The 19,532-nt window shown below is 44.8% G+C and overlaps 1 protein-coding gene across 1 annotated transcript in view; it reads right to left on the bottom strand.

Moving 5' to 3' along the window:
- The window catches only part of DNAH9 (dynein axonemal heavy chain 9), a 303,415-nt gene that overhangs the window by 31,029 nt on the left and 252,854 nt on the right, over positions 1–19,532 (bottom strand). The window contains exons 58-61 of the mRNA XM_036836769.1: positions 17,810–17,980; positions 15,915–16,037; positions 8,087–8,280; positions 5,796–5,944 (exon numbers count right to left, since the gene is read on the bottom strand). Of these exons, the coding sequence (XP_036692664.1) occupies positions 5,796–5,944; positions 8,087–8,280; positions 15,915–16,037; positions 17,810–17,980 (637 nt within the window). The remainder of the gene's footprint in view (positions 1–5,795; positions 5,945–8,086; positions 8,281–15,914; positions 16,038–17,809; positions 17,981–19,532) is intronic.

Genomic DNA, 19,532 nt, shown 5'->3' with positions numbered 1-19,532 from the left:
CCCCCAACTTTTGTAAAACCACAACCCTGGACAAATCTAAGCGTTAATACAAGAGAAAAAATAACACACTGAGTGAATTGGTGCCACCACAAGCTGATGATTCTCAGTCTCGCGAGACTGCCTGGTAATCTTTCACGTCCAGAAGTCGGCTGTGTTGTCCATTCCCCTCTTCCTTTAAACTTCCTAATGGCTGCCCCGCTTCTTATGCTCAGCACTTTGCTTCACTCTCTACTGCTCCCTCTGCCCGACAAGACATCTGCCATCTGGTAGAGCACCTTCCATTTACTGCCACTGAATCTGCCTCTGCACACATCCCTGTCCCGTCCCCATCCCTGCACAGCCCCCTCTTAGTGGAAGAGGTGCCCCCCGCCCCCAGCACACGAACAGACAGATGAGTGTCCCTCCACACAGAACCTACACTCTGCCAGTCTGGAAGCTGCTCTGTAAAGACTGTACTTGCTGCATCCTAGCCAACTTCAACTGATGCTTAAGGAAAAGAGAATGGAGTCAGGAACAATGAAAAAGAGGCTCTAAGCAAAGTGTTGATAATCTAGCTGCAAAGACACCGAGTTGAAAACGGTTTCTTTGAACACACCTGGTAGCAGGCTGACAAAAATCTAAAGGAGCTCCTCCTTCTGACCAGCACATTGGAAAGAGGAAGAGGAGGCGGTGGAAGGCCAAAGTGGTAGATAAACGGAAACATTTTGTCAAAGCCAGGTAATTGGACAAAGGAGGATGGAGACCAAGCAAGATCATGCAAGAGTCAAGTCAAAGAAGGACCAGAGAAGGTGCCTTGTAAGGGTGGAAAGGGGAGGTCCTCTGTTGGGAGGGCCGAGGACGATGGTGTGCTTTGAAAGGATGTGACAAAAGGATGTAAAGGAAGGAGCAAACCGAGCTGCCTCAAAGAATAGACGCATCATCGTTGTCATTTTAATGCCGTACGATGCTACTGTACTTTTAATGTTTCAAAGCCTTTTCACATCTGAGATTTCATTTTTATCTTCACAGTAACCCTGGGAGGAAGGTATTAGGGGGTGATTGGAAATGATGGGTGATTGCTTTTAGATGAAGCAAAAGCAAAAATAATCGTACAAATAAGAAAGTGTGGCTCATTCAGGAAGAAGTGATGAGAAGAGAGAGAAGGTAAAGGATTAATCTGCAAAGGCAAGATGGAATGCTGTGTGGGTGGGTGGAAGTGGGTTCATGTTAAAACAGAGGCCAAGGAAAGTGGATGGAATTCTGTCCTCCTCCTCCTTCAAAACTGTTGAGGAAGGAAAATCTTGGAGGAGACTAAGAGGCACAAAACTGCCAGAAAAGCATAGATTCTTTAAAAACATTTTTTTTAATTTAAAAAAATTTATTTTATATTGGAGTATAGTTGATTTACAATGTGGTGTTAGTTTCAGGTGTATTGCAAAGTGATTCAGTTATACATATACATACATATACCTATTCTTTTTCAGATTCTTAGAAAAGCACAGATTCTTAACCAAGTGTCAATGGATGAGCTTCGGAAGCTTAGAGAACTCCCAGAATCATATATAGAATTTTGTCTGTCTGTGGGTTCACGCATTTCGGGAGAAGGGCTGGAGTGAGGATGGGGGAACAAAATCTTTCATGTGACTCTCAGGGGTTCAAAGCCCTGCCCAATATTAAGAACTGCCATGAAGAAACAAGGGGATAGAGAAATGAAGGCGTTAAGAGCATAGATCCCATACTCAAAGGTGGGAAAGGATGCCAAGCTTTGTCTGCGTCTACATGGAGTAAAACAGTGAACGGTCTGATGCACAGACTCTGCCCAAGCACAGAGACAGTAAGTTTCCTGAATAAGCGGGGGCCTAGGGGACATAGGGGAAAGTGAGTCAGTTACGTGGATTCCAAACCTGAGAATAGGAGTCCATCAGGCAGAATGATCAGATCCAAGATGTGGAGCACATGACGTCACCAGAGTATATGTTCTAAATGGGTGCGTGAGAAAACGAATCAAACCATCCAGAACGCAGAGGGGGAGGAAGAGGGAGAGAAAGAGGCTCAGGTGCCCAGGTAATCTCTAGCTGATGAACAGCAATATTGCCTCTGGTAGGGAAATATGCGTTAAGATGAAGCCAAGGGCAGGGCTGAGATGATGTATTCAGAGACAAATAACCAATACGGTTCAGGGACAGGTCAGCTTGTCTGAAATGACAGAAAGCTTCAAACTACATGATGGAATAATAGTTGGGGGTCAATTGGCAAAGAATCGTAGGAAATTGCTCATAAACAGGGTATATGAAAGCTTCCGAAAAGGAAAATATTGAATAAAAATGAGGAGACCAGATTTGTCAGTATGAAAGGAATAAAACCTCCATGGGACAGAAGGAATACAGAATCTATGAAAAAGTGAAAGTCAGGAATAACGTGGCAATAACAACAGTTCTTATGCTCATTCATTCATCCGTTTGTTAATTCATTCAACCGATATTTACAGAGTACCTCTCTGTACTGGTTACGCTTTTAGGCACTGGTAAGAAAATGATGAGCAAGGTGACACAGTCCTTGACCTCCAGGGTCTTAGTGACAGGCAGGTAGGCAAACGTGAGTTAAAATTGTAAAAGAAGGGTCTAATTGGAATTGTATTAAATGCTCTGAAGCAAATATATGTATAAGGGGGAACCAAATGGTCTTGTGCAGAGGTCAGGAGAAGCTGATCCCTGCAGGATTGGCAGGCATTGGACTGAAGAGCGGGGGAGAAGTATTTCAGATAAAAGGAATTGCTTGAGAAGATGCCCTGGGCCAGGAGGGCTCATGATGGAGGACCTAAAAGAGCCATGTGGCCAGAGAAGTGTGAGTTTGAGGGAAGGTAAGATCCAAGGCTGGACAGAAAGGCCAGGCCATGCAGGTCACAGAGACCATGTCTATAGTACTGGACATTACCTTGAGAACAGTGGGGAACCACTAGAGCGATTTAAGTGGGAGAGTGATAACAGTCAGAGCTGAGATTCAGCAAGATGAGTCTGGCTGTAAGAGCAGCAAAAATTGCAGGTGGGGGAGGAGAACCGGGATAAGTTAGGAGGCTATTGTGATAGTCCAGTGAGAGACTGTGGTGACTCAGAGGAGGGAGACACAGTGAAACAATTAGACTCATTTGAAACACATTTAGAAGGTAGAATCAATAGGACTAGATGTGGTAGGTAGTGGAGGAGGGGTCTAGGGTGACTGATTCCCAGGTTTCCGGCATGAGCAACTTGCTGAATGGTGGTGATATTTACCAAAAATGATAGAATAAAATTTCCAGAGATAAAGAGAGGTGTGACTCTCCCACTTGAAAAGGCAGGCTGAGTGCTGAGCAGGTGAATGAAAAAGACCCACACCTAACTCAGCTCATGAAATGTCAGAACACAAGGTAGAAAGATGATCCTAAAGTTTCCAGGGAATAAAAATAGGTCACCAACAAAGAAACAAGGGAAGAATAGCACCCTACTAGCATATGGCCTCATATGAATAAAACTGAATTCTAGGAGACGACTGAGCAGTGTGGACACATTCTGAATAAAAATCATTTTGGACCTAGCAGACCTATCAAAAGAGTATGTGGGCAAAACTGAAGTCTTTTTAGACACCCAAGGATTCAGAAATTTTACTTCCCGTGATTTTTTTTCCTGATGACTTATGCTACCAAATCTAGGATGAAGCCAATTGGTTGGCAGTAATGGGAGCTAAATTCTTATTTTTCATACCAGGGAATAAATAGATACTGAAACTTGATAAATTCAGAAATAGCGATATAAATTATTAGTAGGAAATAGAGAAGCAATTGTCAGAAGGAATAAATTCAGAAATAGGCAAAACCCCAGTGTCTGGGAAGGGGGACTGGGTGTGGGAAGGGCTGGAGCTGAGAGCTATTGCTTTTCATTTTAAATTCTTTATTATAGGTATTTAAAAAATATGTTACTTGAACTTTTTAGGAGATTACAAAAATATACATTAAATTAGTGAATAAGATAATTCTCTCCCTTATACAGAACTCATCTCTTCTTTAGAGCCAAACACCAGGCTCTAAATCTACACCAGGTGTAGATTCCTTTCATTACACGCGGAATAATAGACTGTTCGTGGAGGTGTATTACCTGGTCTGGATTCTCATCCATAAAGACCTGGCTCTGTAAAAACCTGCTGAGTCTTTATTTAACTTTGCAACATGTGTAGTTTTGCTAGCTTTTTTTTCCCCTTGGCCACGCCACGAGGCTTGAAGGATCTTAGTTCCCTGACCAGGGCTTGAACCCGGGGCCACGGCAGTGAAAGCGCAGAGTCCTAACCACTGGACCGCCAGGGAACTCCCTAGTTTTGCTAGTTTTATAGTTTTGATTAGTCATTCATTTGCTCATCCCTTTATTTAACATATATTTCTAAAATGTATTTATTTTCTTTTATTTATTTATTTTTGCCTGCGTTGGGTCTTTGTTGCTGTGAGTGGGCTTTCTCTAGTTGCATGAGCGGGGGCTACTCTTCGTTGCGGTGCATAGGCTTCTCATTGTGGTGGCTTCTCTTGTTGTGGAGCACAGGCTCTAGGCGTGCAGGCTTCAGTAGTTGTGGCACGTGGGCTCAGTAGTTGTGGCTCATGGGCTCTAGAGTGCAGGCTCAGTAGTTGTGGCACACGGGCTTAGTTGCTCCGTGGCATGTGGGATCTTCCCGGACCAGGGATGGAACCCGTGTCCCCTGCATTGGCAGGCAGATTCTTAACCACTGCGCCACCAGGGAAGTCCTATTTAATGTATTTATTTACTGAGTGCCTAGCACGTGAAAATACAGAGATAGGAACTTAAATCCTACCTTGAAAAGGACATCTATTCCCAGAGCTCTCACTCTCACATGAAGACACCGTAGTAGTCACTAGACGATTACAATGTGATATATAGACAGAAGGGTGCTCTGAGAGTACATGGGGAGGTGTACCCAGCACCTTGGAAATCAAGTAGGGCTTCCTGGAGGTGGTGACATTGAAACTGGTATCTGAAGGATGAGTAGAAGGTAGCCTGGTGAAGGGGATGCCAGAGGGGGAACAGAATGTTTGGAAGAATGGAATGGCTTCCATGTAGAGTGAAAAAGAGGGGAGTAGGGAAATGTAGGCAGAATAAGGAGTGCCCAAAGATGCCCATGTTCTAAATCCCGGAATCTGTGAATATATGTGACTTTACAGGCAAAAGAGACTCTGCAGATGTGGTTAAAGACCTCCAGATGGGGAGACTACCCTGGGTTATCTGAGTGGGCCTGATATAGTCACAGGGCTCCTTATGAGGGAAAGGGGGAGACAGTAAGCCCCATGTATGATTTCTGACCTCCAGAACTGTAAAATAATAGGTAGTGTTATTTTAAGCCTCTAAGTTTGTAATAATTTGTTACAGCAGCAATAGGAAACTAATAATGGAAAACAGGCTGGAGAGATAGGGAGGGGCTGGAGGACGAAGCTCCCTGTAAGCCATGTTAAGGTGTTTGGACTTCACCCTGAGGGCACCAGGAGCCTGTAAAAGGACTGGACTTGTTTTTCAGAATAACTCCTCCAGCCACAGGAAGGGGAATGGGTGGGTGGGTGGTGGGACAAGGTCTCCTCATGAACCTGCTACCTTACATCCCAGAGCAGTCCTCCCTCTGTTCATGACCCCCTGGGGTTGGTTCAGCAATTACCCTGATTTCTGTATGGTTAGCAAATATCAAGCATTGCAAAATGAACCTTGAATCAGGAAAAGAGAAGCTGACAGACGCAGAGTGACAGTGCATGGGGCTGGTGCAGCCTTGGCTCCATAATGAGGTTTTCTTACCTTGATTTTCCACATCCTTCAGTGGGTCCACCCCTGGAGACAGGATAAAAAACATGGGAGTGGCTGGTCCCAATTCTTCAAAAGAGGCTGCAAAGTCCAGTGCTCTTCCCACCACGTATTTGCTTCCTAACTTCTCCTCAATAAAATCTCTGCCAGGAAAAGCAGAAGGTCCAAGTGTGTATATCAGTCACAGAATAATAACATTTGAGCAACAGAGGTCTATAGAAATGGAAGGATGTGCTCAAGATCACGGCTTGGCAGTTACGGAGCTAGGACCAACGCCAAGCACTGCTTACTGATTAAGTCGACACTTACAACCTGTGCTGCTGGTGTGCACCTGCTCACCTAGATCAGGGCTCCTTCTGGCCCATCCGGCCAGGCCACCGCTGACTCCTCTGTGGAGCTGGGGTGTCCTGTTACACCACCACCGCCCAGCAGAAGACTGCCAGGAGCAATGCCGTCTGAAAGCTTGCAGACAGCTAAACCCTCCATGCATCATATCCCTGGGATCCTCCATCCCTATCCATGATTTAAGGCCTTCCAGGCTTCAAGTCCCTCACGTTCTATCATTCTCTGTGTTTCCTTTCACCTCACTCCACTTATCAGTGTTCCTTTTCCTATGTCCCATTTGGGGCTAAACAAAACCTTGCAGTTGCATCCACTTTCTGACAATCCGGCCTAACTCTTGGCCTCAAAAGCTCCCGCAAGGACACTCTTTTCCCTGTACCCTTCTCAGCTGGGCTCATTCTCAGGCCTGGGAGCTGGGATCACGGTCCTGCTCACGGATGACCATTACTTCTAAACCCTTTCTCTCCCACTCGTGTGGCTCCACCGAGGCTCGTTTGCCCTGACCGTGCCGCCACGACCCCTGCACATCCATGTCGTCCACTGCCCCTTTGGTCCCTTTACTCATTCGCGCATCACTTGGACTCTGGCTCATGGACCGTCTCTCCACCAGCCTGAGCGATGCTAATGTGCATCCATGTGGACAGTCCTCCAGGTTCTTAACAATCTTCAGTTCTTCCCCATGTCAGCCCCCTCATTCCAAGGCCACATCCTCACCCTTGTGGTTACTTGGGAACTTTTTCTATGTCTGAAACCATACATGGAAACATCTCACTCTCTGACCAAAGCTTTCCATCCTTATAGTTCTTTTAGTAATTTATCCTTAGTTAACTTATTCTTTACCTGTATTGGTGCCACAAATGCAGGATTTTCAGTATCTTGGCCTCCCTGGTGTTTTTTTTTTCTTCTTTCTTTTTTTAATCATCCCCTTATTCTTGTCACTACAAGTCTTGTTCAATTCAGTGTAGGCTCCATGGCCTGTAACTTCTTTTTTTTTTTTAAAAACAACTTTCTTGAGGTACAATCGACATACCATAAAATTCACCAATTTTTAGTATACTACTCAATAATGTTTAATAAATTCACGGAATTGTAATCTTCATCATAATCCAGTTTCAGAACATTTTAAGCCTGCAATAAGATTCTCCTGCCTATTTAGAGAATTCCTATTCCTACCCTCCAACCCCAGGCAGCTGCTAATTCGCCGTCTCTGTAGACTGCATGGCCTGTGACTTCTAATCATTCTCTTGCCAGTACCACACACCTCCCTTCCCTAACTCTTATTCCACCAGGGATCCATGCTCTGAATCTACCCTAGGGCTGTTGGATGCAGCTGTAGAAAATCATCCAGTGGTGAAGGTTGGAGCCCTTACAAATGCAGGATCTCACTAGGTGGGCCCTCAATGCCGCTTGGAATTCTTTGAGTTTCCCTGGTCAGCTGTCTCCCATTTTTTCACAGATCCTATTTCAGATCTTTTGCACATTCCTCAAATCTCCAACCCTGCCACCTCCCCTTTCCCACAAACGCAGCGAGGATCTTGCTTCCTACTCCTCAGAGGGAGTGGAAGTCATGAGACAAAACCTTGCTCCATTTCCTGCCGTGCTTTTACCACCTTTGCTACAGTCACACCCAACTCTCTCTGTCTCTTGTAACGAAAGGGGTGTTCTTCCTGCCAAGGATGATCTTTCCGTCTGTCCTCTGGATCTCACATCTCTGCCACATTAGATGTGATCCGCATCCTTCCCAGTGCTGATACTGGTGAGCACCTCTTCCCAAATGGCCCACTTAGATATTAAGATAGTACATGGCAAACACAGAGCAACGGGCCTCATGGGAGTTTGGTTGTTGGTACAAAGGCTCCCATCACGATAAACTTGTGGCCTGTGTGCTCAGCCCTGCTGGTCTGGCCACACCCACCCTGGCTTCGCCACCACCCTGCCCCTACCTCATGGCATAGGTCATCCGGTCGGGCCGCATGGCTCTCATCATGCAGAGGCGCTGCAGGCCTGTCTTGTGCTTCCACTCGTGGGGGAACTTCTCCTTCTCAGGACATTCTGATTCGACAAACTTTTTCCAGCCCTTGGCGGATCCCTCAATGTCCCGATCCAGATTATAGAATTCTTCCATTGATGAAAGTGCCTGAAAAATTTCAGGGAATCTTGCTCTGAAATGCAGTTTGTCCAGAAAGCTGTCATCTGCATTGTGCTGGGGGTTGGGGGGGGGGGCAAGGTGGTATTATAGACATAATTCTGTCTCATTTATACTCTTTTCTGGAGTCTTGACTCTTCCCCCCGCCCCGGTAAACTCAAGGTAGAGGAAGGCTTTTGATCAGCTTACCATCCGCAAACTGTTCCAATAATATGCAAGGTTTGGGAAATGATTAGCTGTGGAGACTGAGCAGCACCTCCCTTGAGGGTACTGCGTGGGAAGAGGGACAAGAAGGGATGCTGTGATTTTTCTGGTCACGGAGCCCGGACACCTGAAGCCAGTGACTCTTCTCTTTCATTCCCATACTCACTCTGCCAGCAACGTCTGTCAATTCCTCTCTCAAAATGTCTCTAGAATCACTGACTTTATGTTAATGCCAACTCTAAAATTTCTGTGTCACCTGCTTCCCTAAGCATTAAATCCCAAGGCATAACATGTGCATCAAATCTCTTCATTTAGGGCTTCCCCCAAGTCCATCCAGCTAACCAGGTGGCCCATTTCTGCCCTCCTCTGTCCACACACATCTGCCCTCAGCCCTGGAAACGTGCCAGATGGTCTCCCAACTTGGTGCCTTGTTCACACTAGTTTCATCACGGGAGTGGTCCTGTTCTCTTCTCCACCAAATTCCACTCCTTTCCTTTCCTGCACTGGTCATGATTGTTTGTCAAGGTTCTACAAGTTGTGAAAGTCCAGTCCAAAATCAGTCACGTCCTCCTCTCTAACCTGGAATGCACAGCCCTCCTACCCTTCTTTTGTGGACCACCTGGAACTACTCACAGAACTGATATCTTTAATAAAGGATGTGTGACTGCTGGTCGCTGTAAAGCCTTACCCCTCCCTCTTCCTCTTCGGCTCCACTCCAGGGCAAGCCGACAGGTAAGCCTGGGTGCTCCCTCCTTTGGTGCCGAAGGGAAGTTGTATCATGCAAGCCCCGCCCCACTCCCCAACGACCAGAACACCCCCAAGACACCTCCTTTCCGGGCTCTCTCAAGCCAATTTCAGACTGCCTGGGAGCTCCCCTGCCCTGCCCAGAAAGTCTCATTATGTGAGTAATAAACTCTTTCCTGCCTTCTAGTTATGCGCAAGGCGTCATCAGTCTGGACATGGGAACCGCATTTTGGGTGGGGTCCATCCTGTTTCTTCAGAGTGCCCACGTAAACGTTACTCACTTAGGCAGTCGCTTACCTGCAGCCTTTCTGTGGTCACTCAACTCCACTTGTGTGTTCGATCTCTCTAATGAGATTAAAAGCTAGACTGTCTCCAAAGCACCTACTGCAGTGCCGTGAATTTTAAGGAACCCTCCATTCTTGCTATGTGAAATCATTCATTCGATATTTATTGGATGTCTGCTACATGCCAGGTACTTGGGAATACAAATGCGAACCAAAAAAATACACTTGCCTTCGGGGAGCTTACAATCCTAAGAGAAAGAGGTGAGGGAGGCCTTAGTAGGGATGTAGAATTCTGCTGGGCAGAGAGAGAGGTAGAGAGAAGGGCAGGGCATTTCATGGGGAAGGATCCACAGAGTCCAAGTCTGGAGTGGGGAGGATGTGGGGCATGGTAGAAGGCAGTGTGACTGTGGAGGACGGGTCTACAGGTGACAAGGGGGAGGTCAGGCTGGAGAAGGACACGTGCACTTGACCTGGGCTCGCCCAGCCTCTTCTCCCGTGTGGAGGAACACATGTCCAGTCCTTAAGTGCCCTTTCACATGGGCTCTGTGGCTTCCTGACTTCACCCTTAGCATGCAGAGAAGGGAACGCACCTGTCATTGTGCTGAGAAGTGGCGTGGAGTGGCACGGGGGATGGCGGAGGAGGCACCAGGAGACGAGAGCTCTGCTCTCGATGTCACCTCTTATGAGCCTCTTATGACGTGGAGCCCGTTTTTAAACCTTTGTGGGCTTTGACTTTTTCATTTGGAAAATGAGGCCAAGTAACCGTTGTCTGCATAGCTCATACTCTAATGTGGATACAAGTGCTTTGAAGACTATAAAGCCCCTCTTTGTGCTTTTCGGGGGCTCCTACAGTTATTGAATTGCAATTGCTGGTTTCCTTGTCTGGGACTCCCACAAGATTGTGAGTTCCCTGCGGGCAAGAGCTTTCTGAGCCATCTCTGTACGCCTCAGGCCTAGCAGGCTGCCTGGTGCTTAGGAAGTGTTCCATTAATAAAGTTTGACATCTGGGTGGCCAGTAGGAGGGCCCTTGACAGGCTGAGAAAAGCTGCAGCTGAGGTAATTATTTCTCCCTGTGCCGAGGACCAAACTTTCCTCTTCTTTCAGGCTGCCACTTCACCCCTCTTCCCAGCTTGCATCACCATTAACCCTCCTGCAGTCCCATTACCCTCCCCTGGTGTCACCACAAAACTGGGGAAATTACACGGTGATCAGGGCTCCCAGCTGCCGTGGCTGGGTCTGAAACACGCTTTCTTGAAGCTCTGGGTTGAACACAGTTGCAATGTTTAATCTTCCAAATGAGGAAAAGGGGTTTCTAACCTTCTAATAAGCTAAATGGAAATGACTAATTAACCTAATTACACTGGACTGGGTAGCAAAGTGCAACTGTGTTAAATTGGCATTTGGAGAGGTAGCGAGGGGCCTTTTCAAAGGCTAACAATGCCCGGTACCGCAGATGAGATTCTTTAATGAAGAAGAGAACATGCTGACTGACCAAAAGCGATCAGCAAGGTAATGGCATTGTATGTCTTGCTTCTAAGATCCCTTGGTACTCTGAACTTATTTACAAAACAGAAATAGAGTCACAGATATAGAAAACAAACTTATGGTTACCAGGGGGAATGGGGGGGAGGGATAAATAGGGAGATTGGGATTGACATATACACACTACTGTATATAAAATAGATAACTAATAAGGACCTACTGTATAGCACAGGGAACTCTTCTCAATACTCTGTAATGACCTATATGGAAAAAGAATCTAAAAATGAGTGGATATATGTATATGTACAACTGATTCATTTTGCTATGCAGCAGAAACTAACATAATATTGTAAATCAACTATACTCCAATAAAAATTTTTTAAGTAAAAAAAAAAAAAAAAGAGAACATGCCCATTACCTAAAAGTTTAACATTTGATGAGACTTTAAAAATCCTTACAGAGGGTACTAATAAAAGCAGGATTTGATCACAAAGATTTCATTCATCACCTGCTTATTAGATCTTCTGGGGAAACAGGGCAATCAATCTTCCTCATCAGACAGGGTGTTTTAAAAAATTTGTTTGGGCTTCCCTGGTGGCGCAGTGGTTGAGAGTCTGCCTGCCAATGCAGGGGACACAGGTTCGAGCCCTGGTCTGGGAAGATCCCACATGCCGCGGAGCAACTAGGCCTGTGAGCCACAATTACTGAGCCTGCGTGTCTGGAGCCTGTGCTCCCAACAAGAGAGGCCACGATAGTGAGAGGCCCGCGCACTGCGATGAAGAGTGGCCCCCACTTGCCGCAACTAGAGAAAGCCCTCGCACAGAAACGAAGACCCAACACAAGCCATAAATAAATAAACAAATAAATAAAAATTAAAAAAACATTTGTTTTATCATGTCCTGTTCAATTATACTTCCTTTGTTTCTTTAGGCTAAAAGCCAACTTAACACTTAAAAAGAGCGTTCGTCAGAGGGTGCACGCTGCATTGTGTTTCACCTGCCCACATCCTGCACTGGGCTGGAGATGGATGGGGCTGGATATGGCTGCTCTGGTAACAAAACTCAGAGAGAAAGATAAAGCTTCACTCATTTGCAGAAGCCTTTGAACAGCCAGATGAGCTTAGACAGCAAAACAAAACCAAAAAGCAAAGTGAAGTAAAGCAAAGCAAAGCAAAGAAAACCAAAGAGGAATGGAACCAAATTGCACCAAGTCGCTTTTGGAGTTGAGCTACGGAAAATGAAAGCAGTGAAGAGTGCTTTTGAATCACTTATTCTTTATGACTTTCGCTGCAGATGGCTTTGTGGGGTAACAGAGAGAAAGGCAACTGGACTGAGCCCAACTTGGCAACTCACAATTCCTCAAAGGTTTTCCTTCGATGGACAAATTCTATCAGGCACAGCCCATGTCAACCACAGCATATATACACCTTATAGGTGAGTAATTAATAATCATAACTGTGATAAGTGAATTGTATGCCCCAGAAAGATATGTTGAAGAACTAGCCTCCCAGATTTCTGAATGTGACCTTATTTGGGAATAAATAGGCTCTTTGCAGGTGTGATCCAGTTAAGATGAGGTCAGGAGGGTGGGCTCTGATCCATTGTGACTGATGCTCTTATAAGAAGAGAAGAGACGCAAAGACACAGAGGGAAGATGGCCATGTAGGGACTGTGGAGACGGAGGCAGAGATCTGAGTGGTCCTGCCACAAACCAGGAGTGCCTGGGGCTGCCAGAAGCTGGAAGAGGCAAGAAAGGGTCCTCTGAGGCTCTGGAGGGAGCATAACCTGCCAACACCTTAATTTCAGACTTCTAGCCTCCAGAACTCTGGCAGAATGATGCTGTGTTTTTAAGCCACCCAGCCTGTGGCACTTTGTTATGGCCATTCTAGGAAACAAATACAACAGCCATAACCACAACCATAATCGGTTTCCATTTACTGAACATTTATGTGTCTGGCATAACAGATAAGGAAACAGAGATAACCTGTCAGAGGCCACACACACTCAAACTTGAACCTGAACCCAGGAATGTCTGACTCCAGAGCCTGGGTTAACTGGTCCATCTCCATCATTGCTCCAGTTCTGCAAATGGGCTCATTTAGAACTGCTTCCCAGAATTTATTTTCCATACGGGCATTAGACTCTGAGTCATTATTCTCAAGCTCTGGGGCCATACTTCCCAGCAGGTAGCCATTGGCCACATGTGAGTATTGAGCAAATGAAATGGGGCCAGTATGACTGAAGAACAGGATTTTTATTTGCATTTTATTTATTTATGTTTTTAAAAAAATTTAACACATTTATTCTTTTTTTGGTATAGTTGATTTTTTCCTTCATATTATTTATTTAGTTATTTGTTTATTTTTTTACAAATTTTAACACATTTATTCTTTTTTTGTTAATTTTAATTATTTTTAAATTTAAGTTTAGAAACTGGAACTTGCTTTAGTAATTGGAGAACTTTGAAGTATGTCTGAAACAACTTGGGTATATGAAGCAAATGGTTTAACTCTAAATTTTATAAAATCTAAATTCAAATCAAGTATTTCTGATGAAGATTTAGCATCTGAATTGATATGTGTTATAAGTGCAAAAAATACACACCAGAATTTAGACTTTTACAAAAATATAAAATATCTCACTTGTAACTTTTGTGACAATTACATATTAAAATGATAATACTTTGGTTGTATTGGGTTAAGGAAAATATATTATTAACATTACTTTCATCAATTTCATTTTACATTTTTTTCATTTTGCATTTTTAATGTGGCTACTAGAAAAATTTAAATGACACATGTGACGTGCATTATATTTCTTTTGGACAGTGCTACTCTAGATTGCGTCTATTCATTCATATCTTATCTTATGTAGCCTAAAAAAGCTGATGGTTTTCCACACATATGCTCTGCACTTATTATAATTATTCTTAGGCATTTTATAACTTTGTGATTTTTGGTTGCTGTTGTGAATGGAGTTCCCCCTTGTTTCTTTCCCAACATATTATTCTCCTTCTCATTTGCCAGACTGGGTTCAGAATGACAAATGGAGTTAATATATAAAAAATCAAATCACACCTTTATTATTTAGATCAGGGATCAGAAAACTGTGGCCTGCAGGGACAATCTGGCCCACCATCTGTGTTTGTAAATAAAGTTTTATTGGAACTCAGCCATTTCCATTTGCTTACCTATGGTGTGTGACTTTGGCAGAGTTGAATAGTTGTGACAGAGTGTGGCCCTCAAAGCCTAGATATTTGCTATGTGACCCTGTGCAGAAAAAGCTTGATGACTCTTGATTTAGACATGGCCCTAAAGATGATTAAAAGAATAGCTACAGACTCTGAAAAAAAGTTAGAAAAACATTTTGGGCAATGGCAGCATTTCCCAAGATGACTCCTTTGAAGAGGACAGCACGCACATAAATGATTAAGTGCCGGGGTTTTGTTATAAAGTAAATCAACTTGGATGGATCTCAAGGGAGTTACGCTGAGTGATCAAGCCAGTCCGCAAAGGTTACATACTGTATAATTCCACGTATATAACATCCCTGAGACGACAAAATTATACAAGTGGAGTACAGATCAGTGGTTGCTAGGCATTAGGAATGGGGGAGGGAGGGGGCTGTTGTTTCTATAACAGCGTGACATACACGCCAGACGGAGTTTTCTGGGTCTTGACTGTGGTGGTGATTACATGATAAATATGTGATAAAACTAAACACACACACACACGTGCATGAAAAACAGGTGTAATCAGAATAGAGTAGTGGATTGTATCCATGTCAGCTTCCTGGATGTGATATTGTGCTACAGGAAAGCTAGATGTGACCACTGGGGGGAATGGGGTACAGAGAATCTCTGTTATTTCTTATAATTGCACATGAATCATTGTCTCAAAAACTTTTAGTAAAAAGATAGAGAGACAATCATATTACTTCAGACTCAGACTTCCTTGTGCTACAGGACATGTAGGAAAGCCAGCAGACATGGAAGGTTATAAAGAGGATTCACTTCGTGCAGGTGGCTATCTTCACACGGCAACAGCACCTGCCGTGGGGCTCCTGCAGGTGGGGACTGGACCTCCTCCCACCTGGAGAGTGCGTCTAGACTCTGGGGCTGGTGGCCACCCGGTCCAAGCTTACTGCTCAGCCCTGTGAATGCAGGCGTGGTCCCTACTGAAAGGAGCTCATAGCTTGTGATCTTTTCGATGTTCGTAGAATCCCAATGAAACTAAGCTGGATAACATGGAAGGAAGATGGACTTTGCCATCAGACAGACCAGAACTCGATTCCTGGATCTGCTACTTATAAGATGAATGATCTCACTTTTCTTACATGTTAAATGGGAAAAAGTAATACCTATTGCCCAGGTGAACATGAGAATAAAATAAGGTAGTGAATTTTTAAGGTGCTCAATAAATGTGAGCTATTATTAACCACTGAGAGCCCCAGGCTGGAACGCGTTCCTTGCTCTGAGGCCATCAGGACGCACGGGGAGATGGACGGCTGGCAGAGGCCTGGCATCTCTCCACTCCATGGAAATGCTTGCGCAGCATCTCCACACCAGCCCCGGCCTCACAGAGGAGCCCGCATTCCGGCCCTGAGCGCTGGCAGGTGGAAGGCAGCTCAGCTGAGTCAGAAACACTCACAGGGTCCTTCTGTTCCCTAACATCCTGGAGGCAGAGCCCACGCACAAGCACACGCACCTGCTCCTTCTCTGCAAAGCCTTCCCAGTAGGCCTGGGAAGGGGGAGTGCTGCCATGGGGTGCAGGCAAAGGGACGGACGCACCAATGTTTAACACAGCTCACGGTGAGCCTCCAAAGACAGCCCTGCTGGCTTCCTGGGGACAAGTGTCAGGAAAACACTCCAGGAGAGGAGAATGTGACTTTTTCCCTAGGGGCTGGTACTGACCTTGATGCCACCCCAGGCCTGATGCGAGAGGAACTCCACGGGACTGGTGACGCCTGTCTGCACTGGAGATCGAAGCAGGAAGTCCAACTCTGCTGCACTGACTTCCTGGTTCAGGAGGAGAATCTGCAATGTGGGAGGACAGTGCTGCATTTCTTTAGCTGGCGGCAGTCACGGGTCCCAGAGATCTTTGGGGTTGTCACTCAGTGTAACTAGTGCTACTTCTAACGCTAGAGCCTGCCCGTCAATTTTGGTTGTTGAAAGAGGATGAAGTGGGAGAAAGTGTATATCTGTGCAAATCACCTCTGGGTGAATCTGACTTCACCCCCAATATCAGCATGAGTTAAATGCACACAGTGAATAACTGTATCTTGTTAAGCAAGGACTTCATGGATCAATCATAAATGCCATGAAGTACCTTCCTACAATCTCACAGAGAAGATGACACATGCAAATGACATGATTTGAGGAGACTGTCAAAGTAACGGATGAACATATGCAAAATAGAAGTGCACATGTGAATCAATACTGCTAATGGCATTGCAGAATGGGGGAGCGGCCAGTAAGCAGGGGTGGGGGATGAATTTGGCTAAACTTTCTCTAAGTGGTCCTGAATTGGGTTTTAGAGATGCTAAGCGATGGGAAGATTTAGACAGGATTTCCGTGGGGTGGGGGCAGTGGAAAGTGCAGAGGCTTGGGAGGGAATCAGTGCGGTGCGTTGGGCGGGTGGTGCAAAGCACTCGGCTGGGTTAGAACTAAAAATTCACGCTGAGAGGCGCTCAGGAAATTGTTCTGCCCCTTTCAGATGGCATTCTCCGCTGGAAAGTTACAGATGGGAATACTCACGAAGAAAAAATAATTTGGTTAGTTTGAGGAAAAGTCTTTTAAGGAGAAAACAGGCTAGAAATAGCAGGTGAGGTGAAGAAGCCCTTGTAAAACGAGGTTGAAATATTTATGAGGGGAGTGGAGTGAGAGCTGGGGGTGGAAGCTCCTTAGGGTTTGGGGTGAATGAGTGGCAGGAGGGAAATTTGTCTGTGCTGGGGCTCAAGCTCCTTCTGTGATGGCCAAGCTGTCGTCTGGGCTGGAGAGGGGAACACAGAGGGTGAGAGGGATAAGCCACACTAACATCCCCCCGTGAATTTAGGCTTCGGAACGTGCAAACAGAGTCAGCGCAGGAGTGATTATAGAATATCTGACTTTTAGAATTGGAAGAGACCTACAGGATAATCTGGTCTGTGCTTCTAATTTATATACAATAAAAAAAAATTCCAATCCTAAATGATTACAGAGATAGATGCAAGGAAATAAATTTCCATGGTTTTTTGATGTTGAGAATAAGCAGCAGGCAAGGGTTTCTTATTAACACTGGAAGCCCCGATGCTCCCAAGCCCTTGAGAGCCAGCGTTCTTAAGGAGTTCTCTAAGGCCAAGGCTGCTATGGCTATAGAAGGACATTTGCAACTTCTTATTCTGGGGGAAGGTTTGGACATTAAACTTGCAACCTTAAAGGTAAACAAATAATTAGGGATACTCTAACATAAAGTTCTTACTGCATCTCAAAAAGTATCTAGTTATTAGTATGGCCATTCAGTTTCATCCTCAGTGCTAGTTGGGATTGATTGGTAGTGGCTGCTGGAGGGCTCTGTTGAGGAGGATCTTAGATAACCAGGATCACCAAGAAAAAGTAAAATGGTTGATTAAGCATGTCTGCCATGAGTGGGACAATGGTGGGGGCAGCATGTGTGCACCATATTGGACCTTCCTGTCTGATGCCTCTGCTTAGAGCACAGTCTTCACAGACAATGGAAACTGACGTTAAGAGAAGAAAGTTTCTTTACACCTGCTGGTTGGGCATATACAGTGACCTGTTTTCCGGAAATTTCTTCAATCCACTTTTACCTGAAAGGTGAGCTGGGAAAGGTAGGTCAGCCTATCACACTCAAAGAGCCCACGGGTGGTGTACTGGTACACAGAGAAGGTGATGCTGTCTATGAGATTGGCCACCCGTTCCTTGAGGCTCTCATCAGGAGCAGCCTTCTCCACAGCCTTCTGGAAGACGATGTTGAAGGCCTGGGGACAGGAGGTAGGACACTGGTAATTCACACAGCTCTGGGTACGTAGCTAGTAGTACTACCTGTGATGAGTATTACGATTTGCCAGCCACAGAAATGTTTTCCCAGCGTTATCTGCCAAGAAGGTACAGTGGCAACAAGAAAACTCTTGTCTTAGTTTGCTAAGCTTGTCTTAATTTGCTCATATAAATTATTACGTTGTGACAAAGTGGGCAAAGCTATGGGGCATATAGAGAAGAGCCGACAGTTTTGGTCAGTGAAAAATAAATGTCCAGTGGCCAAAATAATTAAATTAAATCCAATAAGTTTTGTTGGAAAGTAAACACAGTCAATGATAACCAGTTAGGATGGATGATTCTATCCTCTAGATCAGCCGTCCTCAACATTTTTGGCACCGGTTTCGTGGAAGACAGATTTTCCCCAGATGGGGGGTGGGAGGGTGGGGGTTGGTTCAGGCGGTAATGCAAGCGACGGGGAGCAATGGGGAGTGGCAGATGAAGCTTTGCTTGCTCGCCCGCCACTCACCTCCTGCTGTGCGGCCTGGTTCTTAACAGGCTGCAGACCAGGGGGTTGGGGATCCCTGCATCTAGATTATAAAATTCCTGATGGTAGACTCAATATCATGTACAACTTTGCTGTCTAGAAGAGACCCTTGTACATAATAGGCACTCAGAATATTTTCAATTAATTACTTTTCCTTTTGGTAATGATCAGAACATCAGGTGTTCCTTGTTTTTCTTTCTAGTAATTCTGCATCAATTGGTGAGTGCACTTACATGTGCTTTTTTCTTATGGACCCTTGCTGCAATGGTGGGAGCACAGCCTGCTTTGGTTACATCTTCTGAACTATACATTATGGGTATAATATGAAATAAAAATCATATGAATCAATTTTCCATTGTTTTAAACTTAGATATAGACTATTTATAAAAAATTAATATTAGGAATGTTGCACTTTGAATGTGATATGAGTAGAATGAATCATTAAAGAAAATAAAAATCAAGATATAATTGGGTCTTTTCAATTTTTGGCTATGCAGATTTCCAGTCTTCTTGGTTTTTTTGGTTTGTTTTTTGTTTTGTTTTGTTTTGTTTTGAACACATATTTTCATGTGCTTCATCTAATTCCGTTTTTTCAGAAAGAGTCACTGAGGTAGATTTCAACTACTCTCAGAACTATGGAAGTGATCCCGTAGTTATTAGGCTTATCATGCTAACTTTTATACTGTTTTAAAATCTTTTATAATTCTTTCATATGGGGCTTTGACCTGAATATAATGCCAAGTATTGGATTTCGTTTATAAACATAAAATATTACAAACACAGTTCACTTAATCTGCAGAGACTCTGAGTTGAGGGAAGGGGATTGGGACAGGATGGAATGCCACCTCCAACTGAATGAGTTCCAGGTAGTGGAGACCCTCACCTCATCCCCACACGCTGGCCTCCATGTGGCAGCTGAGCTTCACAGAATGAGGTGTGTGCTCTGAATGTGTGTGTGTGTGTGTGTGTGTGTCCTCTCTGTTTGTTGGGTTAAACCAGAGAAGTTG

Source organism: Balaenoptera musculus, chromosome 20 (genome assembly GCF_009873245.2).
Source record: "Balaenoptera musculus isolate JJ_BM4_2016_0621 chromosome 20, mBalMus1.pri.v3, whole genome shotgun sequence".
In the NCBI taxonomy this organism is placed as follows: Eukaryota; Metazoa; Chordata; class Mammalia; order Artiodactyla; family Balaenopteridae; genus Balaenoptera; species Balaenoptera musculus.
This window is presented reverse-complemented; position numbering and strand designations above follow the sequence as displayed.